This window comes from Harpegnathos saltator, unplaced genomic scaffold (genome assembly GCF_003227715.2).
Source record: "Harpegnathos saltator strain DR-91 unplaced genomic scaffold, Hsal_v8.6 scaffold594, whole genome shotgun sequence".
NCBI lineage: Eukaryota > Metazoa > Arthropoda > Insecta > Hymenoptera > Formicidae > Harpegnathos > Harpegnathos saltator.
This window is the reverse complement of record NW_020230420.1, coordinates 218,173-232,325: the sequence shown is the minus strand read 5'-3', so window position 1 is coordinate 232,325 and position 14,153 is coordinate 218,173. Positions and strand designations below refer to the sequence as shown.

Genomic DNA, 14,153 nt, shown 5'->3' with positions numbered 1-14,153 from the left:
TCGTTTCCGCTCTCCTCCTCGCATATAATAATTGTACCAGGAGCGTACGTAGTCGCGCGTGTAACGAGCTCCGCCGTAATTACGTATCGCGCGGAGTAGTCACGATCGAGGGTAGGAGGTAGGACGACGAAGAGGAGCGCAAGAGGCCGAAGAAGGGGCCGGGACGAGGGAGAGAACGAAGGAGCGAATAAGAAAATGAGGAAGAGACGGCAAGGCGAAAGCTGGCCTCGGTAGGAAAGAGGGAAAAGGTGGAGTCACACGGAGCGACCTGTCCCGCTCCTTCGCCGACCGGTCGGCGCATTAATGGGTAATTAACCCGAGCAGCTAACCGCGAGAGGGGGAGAGAGAGAGAGAGAGAGAGAGAGAGAGAGAGAGAGAGAGAGAGAGAGAGAGAGAGAGAGAGAGAGAGAGAGAGAGAGAGAGAGAGAGAGAGAGAGAGAGAGAGAGAGAGAGAGAGAGAGAGAGGGAGAGGGAGAAGAAAAGAGAAAGCCCCGGCGGAACTATTCCAAGATCCAGCGAGGGATCGAGATAATAATTCGTACGATGGACCCGAGGCGACCTGTATCGGTGTTCGCGCGACAGGCCAGACGAAGCCGCGTGCCTCCACGGATTCTCGACGTACCTAGTCTCCGAGGGTCTCGCACGGCCATACCGGCGTCCAGCACGTGGAGCGAAGCGGCATGGCGCGGCCCCGGCGACGTCGTGCTCCTCGTCGCGCCGACAAGACAAACGATCGACGAGGGACATGCAAACGCGCCGGCACGGTCCGCCGCGGCGCGGCGCGGCGCGGCGCATCGAAGGATATCATCGCGGAACAATAAGAAGTATATCGTAGGACGCGTGCTAATGCGTTTCTCGTGTTAGCCGTGGGACCGAGCTCGCCGTCATGCGACTCGTCCGTAGGAACGGCCGCTCTTTCAGTCTTCTGGCGTGCTTCTACCAATATTTGGAAATCCATCCGCGGCGATCGCATCGGCGACCGTCGGTGCCTAGGCGAAGGCCGGCGACCCTCCAGGTTCTCTCCGGGTGACGACGAGCAGGACGAGGGACGCGAGGGAGGTCCGCGCGCCGGTTTCTCGAAAATCAAACAGCCGTTCGACGAAACGACAGGCCGAGCGCGAGCCGACGCAACGGCAGGAATCCCGGCCGAGGAGGATTAGATCGAACGGCAACGGCGGAACCTGCTCGGCCGCTTTGCAATCGAGTTGCGGACTAGCCGAGCAAGCTTATCTTTAATTTGATCGTCGATGCAGAACCGCGCGCGAGCGCGTACACCAAATTATCGACGCATAGGAAAACTGTGGGAAACGTCACTTAGCGTGCTCGCCGTCGGAAAATATATGGCTGAATAATGCGGCATCTCCGGCAGCGGTGTGTTTTTGCGGCGTGCGCCTGATTAGAATATAAATTGACTCTAATCGTCATCCATCACGGCGGAGGGCTGTTCCGGATACACGGTAGGACGCGGAATTATCGAGCGTCGCGCGTCCTCCTCGACGGAGATCTCCAAGATCACCTCGCGGAGATGAGATGGCGGCCGGCGAGCGTTTCGCCCGGTGGAAGGCCGCGCTACCGCGTGCCTGAAATAACCGTATCCCTGCTCGCTCATGGTGGACGAGAGCCACGTGGCCGCGCGAGGATGGCACGTGCACGCGCTAACTGCCGTCCGATCGATAGGTGAGCTCGGCGGACGGCTGCTGGGTCACGGGAATTCCTCGGGTCGCGATGTAATCGGCCATATCGCACGCGCGCGCGCGCGCGCAAGCGAGCGAGCGAGCGAGCGCATATCGTAACGAATTGCAATGTATGAGGCGTGCGTGGATTCCACGCACGAACGTGGGCTGCGAAGGCGCCACGTCGCGTCGCGTCGCGTCACGACGGAGAATAAGAGGGAGGGAGGGAGGGAGGGAGAGAGAAAGAGAGAGAGAGAGAGAGAGAGAGAGAGAGAGAGAGAGAGAGAGAGAGAGAGAGAGAGAGAGAGAGAGAGAGAGAGAGAGAGAGAGAGAGAGAGAGAGGCGAGGAAGAAGTAGCGGCGGGAATGCGACTTTGACATTCTCCGCGAAACAACAGCAGAACACACACCGCACCGGGAAGGCGCGTGGACGTCTCTGTCGAGGCGTCGAGCGTCGGCGTTCGGCGGCCGTAATCGCATCCGGTATCGCGTCGGGCGCGGCCCTGATCCCTGCCGGCCGTCCGCTGACACAATCGAACGTTCCTTTACGTACATTTCATCGGCGTTCCATCGGACAAAGGTGCACTTCCATAAATCACGGCCGGACGATCTCTCAACTTTGTAAACCGCACGCACGCACTCACGCGAGGCCCCCTCCCCCCCTTAATTGGATGAATGGAGAAAAGGGCGCCATTAAGCGAGCAACGGGCAACCTACGCGGCGGCGCGGCGGCGGCGGCGGCGGCGGGAAAGAGCGGAGAGAGACCGCTCGAGGGTTTTCTCAATGGGAGATCTCGCGGTTAGAGCCGATCGAAGGACAATGGCCGAGCGAAATTTCAACTCACTCCGCGCCCGGTCCGTTGACCGGACAATGTGCAGTCGCACTGTGTGCTGCGGGATTAATATAGAAGTACTCGTACGACAAGACAGCTGATACTTCCGGCAGCGCGATCGCCCCCACCCGTCGTCGTTATCCCTCGTCTTTTTTCGCTCTTTTTTCTCTCTTTTCTTTTTCTCTCTCTTTTTTTTTTTTCTTCATCTTGCCTTGCCTCCATCCCGGCGCGTCGGGATGACTCGAGAAGTCCCACCTCTGCAAACAGGCAGCCCGGCGGATACGAAACGAAGAGAGAGAGAGAGAGAGAGAGAGAGAGAGAGAGAGAGGAGAGAGAGAGAGAGAGAGGCAGATAGAGACCCGGGCCCCGGCCACGAACCGGCGTGTACACAAATACTCCCGTGTCGCATGCCAATCAAACCGCGTACATTGCATACGCGCGAAGGCATACGTGTGCGTTTCGCGGCGTGTGACGAGCCCCGGGCCCGTTCCTGATGATTCGTTACACGCCGACGATGCGAAAGCACCACTCTTACCGGATTATATTTTAATACCCACCGAGGAGCGCGTACACACTGCTGCAAGTATAAAATAAGCTATCGGGGGATCCCGAAGAGAACGGTATTCTGTCTCTCTTTCCGCCGCGGATCCTCATTACCCCCGCGTTAATCAAGCGAATCGCTCCTATCGAGTAGCGCTCTATCGCGCCTCGCGAAACTTGGCTGTCGCGCGGAGAGAAAAGATGCGGTCGAACGCTTCGAGCGATCTCTCGAGGAAACGGGCTTTCTGCTTCTTATAGATCGAATTCAATTCTGAGAAGCAGAAATTCCGTTTCCTCCTCTTCGGGCGAAGTGCGCGGGTTTGCTTCGCATGTCGTCACGTCGATTCCTAACCGATCTTTTTCCTCCGTGTATATTTGTAAAACCAGGTTGCTGCTAGCGTGCGCTCGAAATAATGGAGAGAGAGAGAGAGAGAGAGAGAGAGAGAGAGAGAGAGGGAGAGCATATGATATTTCCAAAGACTTTCGAAACAGTCAGCAACAGCAACGAACGCGGGATACACGGAGTGTGAGAAACTTCTTCATCGCTTACGAAACGCGCTCAACAATGGCGCAGCGCAAAGGGTCGCGGGCTTGACGCAAGAGCAACGCGTAAATTACACGTGCTGACGGCCGGGGAGCCATTTAGAAAATTAATAGTCTCCCTCTTTCTTTTTTCCCGCTCGGCCCGTAACGTCCTCTTTCTGCTTCTCGCTCCTAAATCGATCCTTCCGCGATCCCGTAACGCCTGCTCCGCGGCCGCGGCATCATCACGAAGGCAACACGAAGGGACAAGCTAAAGGGAGTGGAATATCACGTCGACGATTCACACTCGGAGAATTAATAAGAAGCTAGAGCGCAGGCTAACGTTCGATTTTTATTTGGCGGCTCGCGAGAACCTGTCTTAAACAGGAAGTAAATGTGCCGGCCGCCGCACTAGCTGCGAGCGAGGACGCGCGAGTTAAGGATAGAAGTTAGCACGAAGTGAGAACGAAAAGAGGATAACACAACCGGCAGATCGACTAAGCGTTAGGCTGATATATGAGATTGAATATCTGTCAGAAATAAAAGAGACCGCGCTGAGACGCGAGAGTACAATTACGCTCGTGAGATGGCGTTCCGGCAAAGAGGGAGGAAATATAAATCGATGAGGGAAAGAGGGGCAGATAGACGGGCGACGGGCGGGAAGAGAGTATCGGCTCCTCGATGAGATTTCAACAAGAATGGAATCATCGACGCGCACGCAGTCGCGACGTACAATCGCGCGGATATCGCTTCCGTGTGGCGGCGAAAGTCGCGATTCCTGTGGTCGCGTACGCGACGCTCCGACCAAGGAGAGCAACGTGCGCGTCGCGACGCTCTCGTGACAAAAAGAGAGAGAAGGAAAGAGAGAAAGAGAGAGAGAGAGACAGAGAGAGAGGGGGGAGAGAGGGAGAGAGAAATTGCACGACCGAAATGTTAATCGCCACGAATCGATCACTGTCATTGTGGTCCCGTAAAGTGCTGGCTGGAACCACCTCTACCGCGTAAGGATATTCCTCCTTGTACGTCTCTTATTCACGAGTTGTCGGGTAACACAATCGTAACTCCGGTGTGAATTTGACCTGACGAAGAAAGAACTCGGCCCCGCGGGCACGGGAGGAAGGGGAAAGAAAGAGAGGGAATAATGCGATTCTCGCCGCGCTTGTTCGACGAAATCTCGAATTGCACCTCCGCAAGCAACTCGAGCCCGCCGCGGACGAAACTCAACGAACTTGAGGAAACGATTCGCCAATATTTTTCTCCGCTTTCGAGTTGCGTGGGCATCTCTCTCTCTCTCTCTCTTTCTCTCTCTCTCTCTCTCTCTCTCTCTCTCTACTCAAGCCCTCGACGGTCACTCGGTCCCACGCCGGCTTTCGCAAACACTCGGCCGTGGTTTCGACGAGAACCCGTATACTCGTTGGCGCTTTGACGATGGTGGGACGAAAAATAGGGAAATAAGGTGCTCGGGGCTACTCTCTTACCTGTGTCAGGATCCACGGCGAAGCTGCTGTTGGACTGAACCACCGAGTACCTGAGGAGCGAGTTCTTGTCGAGATCGGGGTCTGTAGCGTTCACGGAGCCCACCAGAGTGCCCGACGGAAGATTCTCGAGAAGCTTGAATCCGTAAAAGTCCTTCTCGAAACGAGGATCGTTGTCGTTGTCGTCCAGAACCTTCACTAGCACGGAGGCGTTCGCGGTCGCCGCGGGTGATCCGTTATCGGCCGCAAACACCGTCAGAGTGATCCGATCGACTGTTTCGCGATCCAAGTTCTGTACTAGGTAGATCCAGCCGGTGTTGGGGTTGATGCGAAAGGCGGGCGAGCCTTGAAGACGGTAGCTCACCCTCGCGTTATTTCCCGTATCCAGATCGACCGCCGTCACCTGAAGAATCTGCAAGTAATGAATGAGTTTTAGTTGAATAAATGTAAAGCAATGCTGAATTGAACGAGCTGAGTACTCGACTTAACTAACTCGTCTGGAAGTTCCAGACGACCAATGGAATGTAGAGTTTCAGGCGAAGAGAAGCACGATGAAAATGGAAACAAGAGCAACCGTGTGTCATCCGGAGACGTTTCTCGCGATCTCGCAAGAGGGAGAAAAGGAGACAGAGGGAGAGAGAGAGAGACAGGGGGAAGAGGGTGCAAGAACAGGGCAAAAAAGAGAGGGTAAGAGGCGGCGTCGAGACAAGACCAGTCGATCCGGTCGTTCCGTATTAATTAAACGTACCCAAGGACCGCGAACCCTAAACACGTTCGGGCCGAAGTCGATGTTTTCCAGCGCGGGAGGATGGTGAATTACGAAGGTCGAAGAGGAAGAAAAAGAGGAAGAAAAACGCGGGATCGGGAGTGTATAAGGTCGCGTCCCGTGCATGAACTCGCGGCTCACGAATGATGGATGATGGTAGAGGGTAAAGCGAAAGAAGAGGACGGAATGCAATGAGGAGGAAGAAAAAGAGGAAAAAGAGAAGGAGAAGGAGGAGGAGGAGGAGGAGGAGAGGAAGATACGCAGCGACCAGGTTGTCTTAGGTGATGAGGAGGACCAGGGGGATGGACACGAGTAACCATTAGAAAGGAACCTGACGTGGGAGCAGGCAGTAATGTGTCTAACTGTACGTTATTAGTTCACGGCGGGTGAAGGGTTACGCTCACTGCAGCCAGGTTACTCTCTCGACGGTCACTCCTCTCCCGACCGTGGCAGCACTCTTTCTCGTACTCTCTCGCTGGATCTACCTCTCCATCTTCCTCCCTCTAGTGTACACTAGCGCGGCTGAGATATTGTCCGGATACCACCGACAGCTCACAGATCTGTTTCGCCGATAGATACCACCGATATATACGTGTATACCAGGAGGAAGATGGAACGTAAGATCGAGTAGCGTCAAGAGAAGGTGGAAGAGAAAGAGAAAAAGACGAACGGAGAGAGAGAGAAAGAGAAAGAGGGGGAGGAAGAGAGGGAGAGGGAGAGGGAGAGAGAGAGGGAGAGGGAGAGGGAGAGGGAGAGAGAGAGAGAGAGAGAGAGAGAGAGAGAGAGAGAGAGAGAGAGAGAGAGAGAGAGAGAGAGAGAGAAACGCGAGTTGCCGCGACGTCTCCGTTCTATCGTATCCGCGTGTACGTTGTATTAAAAATGTGACGTCATTTAACGGACCTATCTCGTGGCGAGGATCTCACCGCCATTCGTCATCGGTATCCTCGTATTCGGGATTACGTCCGCTCGTGGCTACCATCATGAGGAAGCGTTGGAGCTATCAGCCGCGCGCAACCAATGACGATCCTGTTCCCGGGAGTTTCGCGGCTAATGACTCTCTTTCTCCCCGCTCCACCTCGAGACATCGCCGTCGCAAGACCGACCCACCATCCTATCCTTGCCCTTCTTTCGATTTTTTGCCGGATAATGACTGATATGTGTAGATAATTACAGGGGGCGTGCGTCGCCGTCGGCGATCTTCGCGGGACCCAATCCGCGTTTGCGGGGCTCACGAGTATCGTTTTCGAATTCTCTTCGGGGCCGGTCTCTCCTCGGCGATCATGTGAAACGCGGCGACGGCGGTGAATAAATTTAACCAACTGGCCATAACGTTTTGGAATTTCACAAATCGCGTTCACCCAGGCTCGCACCATTTTCGGTATAACCGTACGTGACGCCTGATGGATCGCCCCATCGCGCACGGGTAACCGCTGGAACCTGCTCGTGAAATGATCAACCGCGCGCACCCGCGGCTATATCGACTGTTACCTATCAATCCTAGACGGCCGGACCCCGTGGTCGTTCGCAATCGGTATCAGCGGCAGCATGCCACGTCCGGATATCAGATTATCAGGCATTCCCTATCCATCTCCCGCTCGAACTGCTACGTCGAGGGTAACCTCGCGGAGCACATCGGCTAATCTCGCGCGGCGCGATGTTACGTCCAGTTAATTCGTTCCTAGTCGGCCGCGCGGTTAATTCTCTCTTTGCCTCGCAAGGTGAACTTCGCGAGTCAACATCTTCTTCTTCTTCTTTCTCGTCTTCGTCTTCGTCTTCGTCTTCGTCTTCGTCTGCATCTGCGTCTGCGTCTTCGTCTTGGCCTTCGCTTTCGCCTTCGTCTTCGTTCACCTTCGTCTTCTCTTTCACGAAGCTACCCGGAAGGAGAAGGGTGTCTGGTAGCAGCGGCGTACGCCTCGCGATGCGAGAGGGAGCAAAGGTTCACGGGCGCGTTCTTCCTGGTTGTCCCGGATAAAATTACGCATCCCAGAGACGGCGAGACTCTCTTAGCGCGCGGTGAGCAAAACGAAGCGGAGCCAGTCGGGGAAAAAGGGAACCATCAGCACGAAGAAATACCGATCAAGAGCGAAAGAAAGGCCGAAGTGAGGTTGTTAACTTCTCTACCGCCTCTCCCCTCCGACCCAGAATTTCTCTCGCACTCTCTGGCTCGTTCGCTCGCTCTAACGAACGCGTGACCGCGCACGAAGAGACGAGAGAGAGAGAGAGTGAGAGAGAGAGAGAGAGAGAGAGAGAGAGAGAGAGAGAGAGAGAGAGAGAGAGAGAGAGAGAGAGAGAGAGAGAGAGAGCACGCCGGCAGAATTCTCTTCCTCCTGCTCGCTCTCTTTCGAGAAGAACCCTATCGCATCACCTCGACAAACAAATGCCCGCATGACGGGCGTGTAATGAAGATTTTTCTCACCTGGGAATCGAGCCTGGCGCCTTCGGGAACCTCCACATGATACTCGTTCCTCTCGAACCTTGGGGGGTTGTCATTCACGTCCTGCACCTCGACGCTCAGGCTGAGGTTCGCCGAGTACCCATCGCCGTCCAGAGCCCTTATCAGGAGGCTGTGCCTCTGCTGGGTCTCGTAATCCAATCGCCTCGCCAAATAGAGCTCACCGGACTGCGCGTCTATCCCGAAGAGATCGTTACTGTTTTGCGCGAGGATGTAGCGTATCGGCGACGATGGCGTGATGTCCGGATCGGTAGCGTACGCCACGTACAAGGGCACGTGGAGAGAATGCGACTCCGGCACCGAGATGCGCACGTTGCTTGTGCCGAATACCGGTGTATTGTCATTTACATCTTCCACGATCAGCTCCAGCTGTAACAGAGAGAGAGAGAGAAACGCGAGGTGGTTACACGTCGCGCCACACGCGACGCGACCAGAGAACGGATGCGAGCGATTTGACGGTCGCGCAGCGAGGAAAACCACTCGTTGCCGTAGAATCAGCGACGGCGAAATATTCGCCGTCGCTGCGCGAAAGACGATACCAATCTGCTAATGAGCGCGTGTTGCGCGGAATATTAATACGGTAACATTTGCTGGCGCGCCCGCAAAAATGGTAACTCGGCAACTTTTCGCACACTCGGAACATTATATGTGCACGTGGGATAAATACTGAGAGAACACACAGGGATAAACGTCTGATGATTATAGCGAGTTAATACCGAGACGATGATTATCCGAGGGATATGCAATATACCTGGCAATAGCCGACGAAGCCGCCATTACGTGCCTCGACGCTGAGAACGTATTTGTCACGTGATTCCCGATCGAGCGGCTGTCGAATCCTCAGTACCCCCGTGGTGGGATCCAACGAGAGATCCGCTTCCTCTCTCACCAGATAAAACCTGCTCAGTCGTACGCCTGGAAATGCAAAATACATGATTTAAATAACGCATACAGACACACGTACACACGCGTCAGATATAAATAAGCCGGAAAAATAACAGAACTCTTAAAACTGCCGGGGAGAGACGCGCGCAGCATTAATTTATTCATAATAAGTCTCGTTGTCGTGCGTATATACACGCACGGCACGGTTCAATGCGGGTTAATTAAAGCGGTTGTACGGGAATAATCTCGATAAATTATGACGTCGGCTACTATCGCCGGGCGTCCAAAAGTAACTCTATCTTCGCCGTTGCATTTGCATTTGAGGAGCCGCATTATCGCAATTTAGTTTTCGTAATGGCCTGCGGACTCGCCAGACGTATTCACACCGCGGCGCGGCGGCCTGATCGACGTCAGCTGCTATTAAATCACGGTGTTTACATCGCGCGCGTTCGCGACTAAACCGCGGGAAGATCGATGGCCGCTTCATCCAAGTCACACAAGTGCGCTCTCGTGTGTTTCTCATCTGTCGATCCTTTATAAAGTTCTAATGAAGACGTCACACACACACACACACACACACACACACACACACACACACACACACACACACACACACACACACACACACACACACACACACACACAGTGCGACCTCTCGATTTGTGCCGTTGCGACGCGGCGACGTCGTAACTTCCCGTGCGTGGCCGCTCGTCGAGACGATCGTCGTGTCGGGGTAAAGTACGGCCCGAGACGCGGCGCGACATCAAAGAGCTCTCAACAAACAAACGAGATACATATTTTAGAGGGACTGTCCATCGGGACGAGAGCAGGGGGAGGGGAGGGAGGAATCCGACGCTTGACCTCGGCATCGCTCGGCATCGTAACAGTCGGTCGCTTCGTGTTACCGCAATTTGCCTAATTAGAGGCGAAGTTAATCGACGTCTTTTTCTCTCTCTCTCTCTCTCTTTCTCTCACTGCGCGCTCACTGTCAGCTAACTCGACCAAGAACGCGCTCGCGAATTTATTCCACGTTAAAATTTCGGCGGCACACACCGGGTCGGCACCGCAAAAGCGAGCGGCCTAGTCGAGGTTATAGCCGGTGCGCTAAGCAGATCTTCCAGGGCGAGAGCTGTCGCGCTTCTTTGAGATCTCATTCGTCACGGTCGCGATGCGGCCAGCGCAGCGTTCCCCGAAGGGTCGTGTCGTCCGATCGGCGGCACGATCTTATAGAAGATCTTTGGCGGGTGGTAGTATGCTACACCGATATGGGACGTGTGCATGTGTGTGTCCGTAGTATTGGAGATGATAATACGAGTCTCGTTCACCGGGTAGCGAACGAACGAACGAACGAACGGACACAGGCACGCGCACACGAGCGGCCATCGACGAATGAATGATGGCGGTTTATCGATTCCACGACATCGACCTCGCTCGACCTCCTCGCACGAGTCGACCGGGACCGCCCGGTCCCGCTGCTTCGGAATCAATTAATAGCCAAATTGGCCGGTCATTACCGCTGGCAGATGCAATTCCATGATGAACGATTCGAACGCCGGCCCGGCGCATGTTTCTCGCATAACGAGTGCCGTTGGCCGTCCGCCCACGTCCAGCACGCCAAGAACCGTAAGAAGATCCTGCGCGTTGCGGGAAACAAAACCGCGGAACGATCGCACCTACGACGCGCGATCGGAAAAAGTCGAACAACGATCTCTCGTCGGACACGTCCCTTGTCTCTCGGTTGTGTGTATGTGTGTGTGTCGTCCCTAGTTCGACGGATGATGATGTCTAATTTGACAGCTTATTTCGAAGGGAGAAAGAGAAGGGGGGGGGGAGCGGGGAGAGAGAGAGAGAGAGAGAGAGAGAGAGAGAGAGAGAGAGAGAGAGAGGTCGAAGTCATTAGTTCAGTCGATATCGAGTTAGAGACGAATCATTAACACACACGCGCGTCCTGCGAACGTGAAAAGGATCTCAATCAAATCGATGCACAAAAGTGTTTTTCAGTGTACTTTCGTAAACGGCAATTAATGGGTTTATTAATGATGCCTGGGATCCCATTGAACAGCGATTCATTAGGGCGCTGGCGTGCCGTACCTTCCACGTTATCCGACGTTGCTGTGAAAACACGTCGCGCGGCCACGTCCAATTACAGACAATCCACCAGACACATATGCGGCCGGCTAGAGCACGCACACAGCACGCGTATACCGATAATTGCTCCGACCGATCGATCGTCCGCTCGATCGATCGATCGCACGCAGCCTCGGCCAAAACGGGAGTTACAAGTACTCGGGCCCTGTCGGATATCCCTCTTAGATGCGTTTCGACAAATCCCGCGGATCTACCGCGACGCGATAAGTCTCCCAGCGGTCCCGGTCGAGTTTTTCCCCGCGACGCAACAGGAGAAACCAGACAGAGCGGAGGGAATCGATCAGAGGAGAGAAATCGAAGGAGGGTTGGTCCGCGAGATGTGGGCTGCGGGCTACTTCATTTCCACGATCTTCTATGACGTCTGTATCGTCGTCGTCGTCGTCGTCGTCGTCGTCGCCAACGTCGTCGTCACGCGAGCAGTCGTCGACGACGGCCATGTCCCCGATGTCGTCGGTGATATCGGGTGACATCGAGCGTTCGACCAGTACCTTAAAGATCCGTACTCGGTCGCGTACGTGGACGGCATAATTTGCGGACCGCTATTTATACTCGATCCTAACCGCTCGTCCTTTTCCTCGGTTTCCCCTTTTGCATCGATGCACGCGACGCTGTATGGTGTGTGGTCACACACTGTAAGCTGCTCGCGCACGGTTTAGCGGCGGCACGCTGGACGGACGCTGGATGCTGAGAATCGCGCGGAAGGTTTCTCGCGCGTAAGGCGAAGAAGTGAAAAAAGACGAAATCCGGGCTTCGCTCGGCGCGTTCGCAACGTCGAATAACCCCGTGAGCCGTTCGCGCCCTCGATCATCGATACCGATCCTCATCACCCACCCACCTAGTTTGTTTTGCGGTGGCCCGGTTCGAAAAGGTTGCCCGGTCAGACACCTCGCATGTGTGTGTACTTTTGCACGCTCACCAGTCGCCGCGGCCGTTTGCGCGCTCGCGCGTACGTACGTACATGCTCGGATCGAGCGATTCGTAAAATGTATAAGCGCGCAGGATGAAACACTGCGCCCTTGCGTGAACGTATACGCGCGCGCGCGCGCGCGCGCGCGCACAGCGCGTGTGTAATTACGCGTATGCGTCGGTCGGTACCGCGAGACTGGTCTGGAAGACGTATACGTTTTATATCCCGGCGATACCTCTACCCATCAGCATTCGGTACCCGTGTTATTAAACGTCCGCGTGATCTTTTTCCATGGACTCTCTCGCCGCGAGAGGAGGGTCCGCCGATCCTGTACTACTCCCCGTATATAATTACGATTTACTCCGCATCCCGATACGCCGAGATACCGCTCCGAGTATCTGGCCGTGTGCAAAAGGATTTCGACGCGCGACTTCGGAGGAGTATGACACGCCGGACAAATCTGTTGTGTCCTCTTCTCGCTCCCTCCTTGCCCCCTGGTCCCCCACCCTGCAGTCCCATCCTGCCGGGCCCCTCACCGCCGCCCCTCGTAAGCCAGCGTGGCGAGCTTAAAGTTAGCCGTTAAGATGCGCGACAACGCGCGCTCGGCGATAAATCGTAAGCGGGAATAATAAAATTAAGGCGCGCAAATCGCGCGTTCTTCGCGAAAACACCGTGTCGCGACTTTAATTGTCACCGTTGAGTAAACACTCGCGTCGAAAGATCGAACATTCGCATCCGCCGACGATTAATAATTTCGAGAGGGGGAGGGAGAGAGGGAGGGAGGGAGGGAGGGAGAGAGAGAGAGAGAGAGAGAGAAAGGGGGAGAGACATGAAGCAAATAAACGCGAAAACGAGCGTACTCTCGCCGTGCTATTTTGGCCGAAACGCGCGACGGCGGAATCGAGTGCCCCGTTTTTCGCCTCAGACGATCGCGTCGCGCAAGGTGCATGTGCGGCACGATCGCGTTTTTCTGTCGTAGTGCTGGCTCGCGAGGACTTCGTCACCCCGGTTACACACGCATCCCTCCGGGGTGCCCACGTGGGTGTAACGAAGACAAATCGCTCGCGTATTTGATTAATTCGCAGAGATCGCCGGCCCAGCGCGGATCTTCTCTCCTCCTGCTCCTCCTCCTGCTCTTCCTGCTCATCCTCCTCCTCCTCTTGCTCCTGCTTCTCCTCGCATCCTTCGTCCTCCGGCATCGTGAATCGAATCGGGAGCGAGTTTTTGCCGGTCGGGCAGAGGCAAGGAAGAAACCCGTAACGTACTCATTACTGATTCTCGCCCTTATGCGTCCTCGGCACGAATGGCACACGGTCGGCGACGTTCCGTTGGATTTCTACGAGAAATCTCGCAGCCGAGATGACCGATTAGATCCGCGAACGCGAGAGGACGAACTGGGGCAACCGAGACGCGGCGACACTTGAGCCGACAGAAGTTCGCTGAAACATCAGAAAATTTCGAGGAGCAGTTGAGACCGCCTCCTCGATTTCGCGATCGATTCACGATCGCGGACGAAGCGAAGCATATCCTGCTTGCGCGTTGTGCGACGACCGCCGCGTACGTACACGTGCGCGCGTAACTGCCAGATGCACCTCTTACATGCCTACGCAACCACCGCCACGTACTACCGCAACGTGACTTCTTCAGGTATCAACGACACGAAGCGGTGGGCTTCAGGGTAAGCGACAATCCCGCCTTGCTTGCGATAGACTCATCCTGACGCGACAGCGTGTCGTGATTGTCGTCGTTGCGCATTTCAGCTTCTACAACACATTACAGCCGCGCGATGATACGGCAACGACACGGCATCGTCGTTAAAAGTTGCAGAATCTGCGAGATTTACAGATTTACGGCCCTCGTTTCTATTCGGCCGTTTCTGCGACTCGGTCGTCGTTTCTTTCGAGTTTTCAATTTTGACTGCTTTCCTCTGTCTCTTTTTCTCTCTCTTTCCTCT

General features: G+C 55.1%; 1 protein-coding gene across 1 annotated transcript in view; it reads right to left on the bottom strand.

Annotated features, from left to right (window-relative positions):
- Positions 1-14,153, bottom strand: part of ds (dachsous cadherin-related 1) — a 66,868-nt gene that overhangs the window by 28,632 nt on the left and 24,083 nt on the right. The window contains exons 3-5 of the mRNA XM_025304184.1: positions 9,011-9,174; positions 8,224-8,628; positions 5,045-5,453 (exon numbers count right to left, since the gene is read on the bottom strand). Of these exons, the coding sequence (XP_025159969.1) occupies positions 5,045-5,453; positions 8,224-8,628; positions 9,011-9,174 (978 nt within the window). The remainder of the gene's footprint in view (positions 1-5,044; positions 5,454-8,223; positions 8,629-9,010; positions 9,175-14,153) is intronic.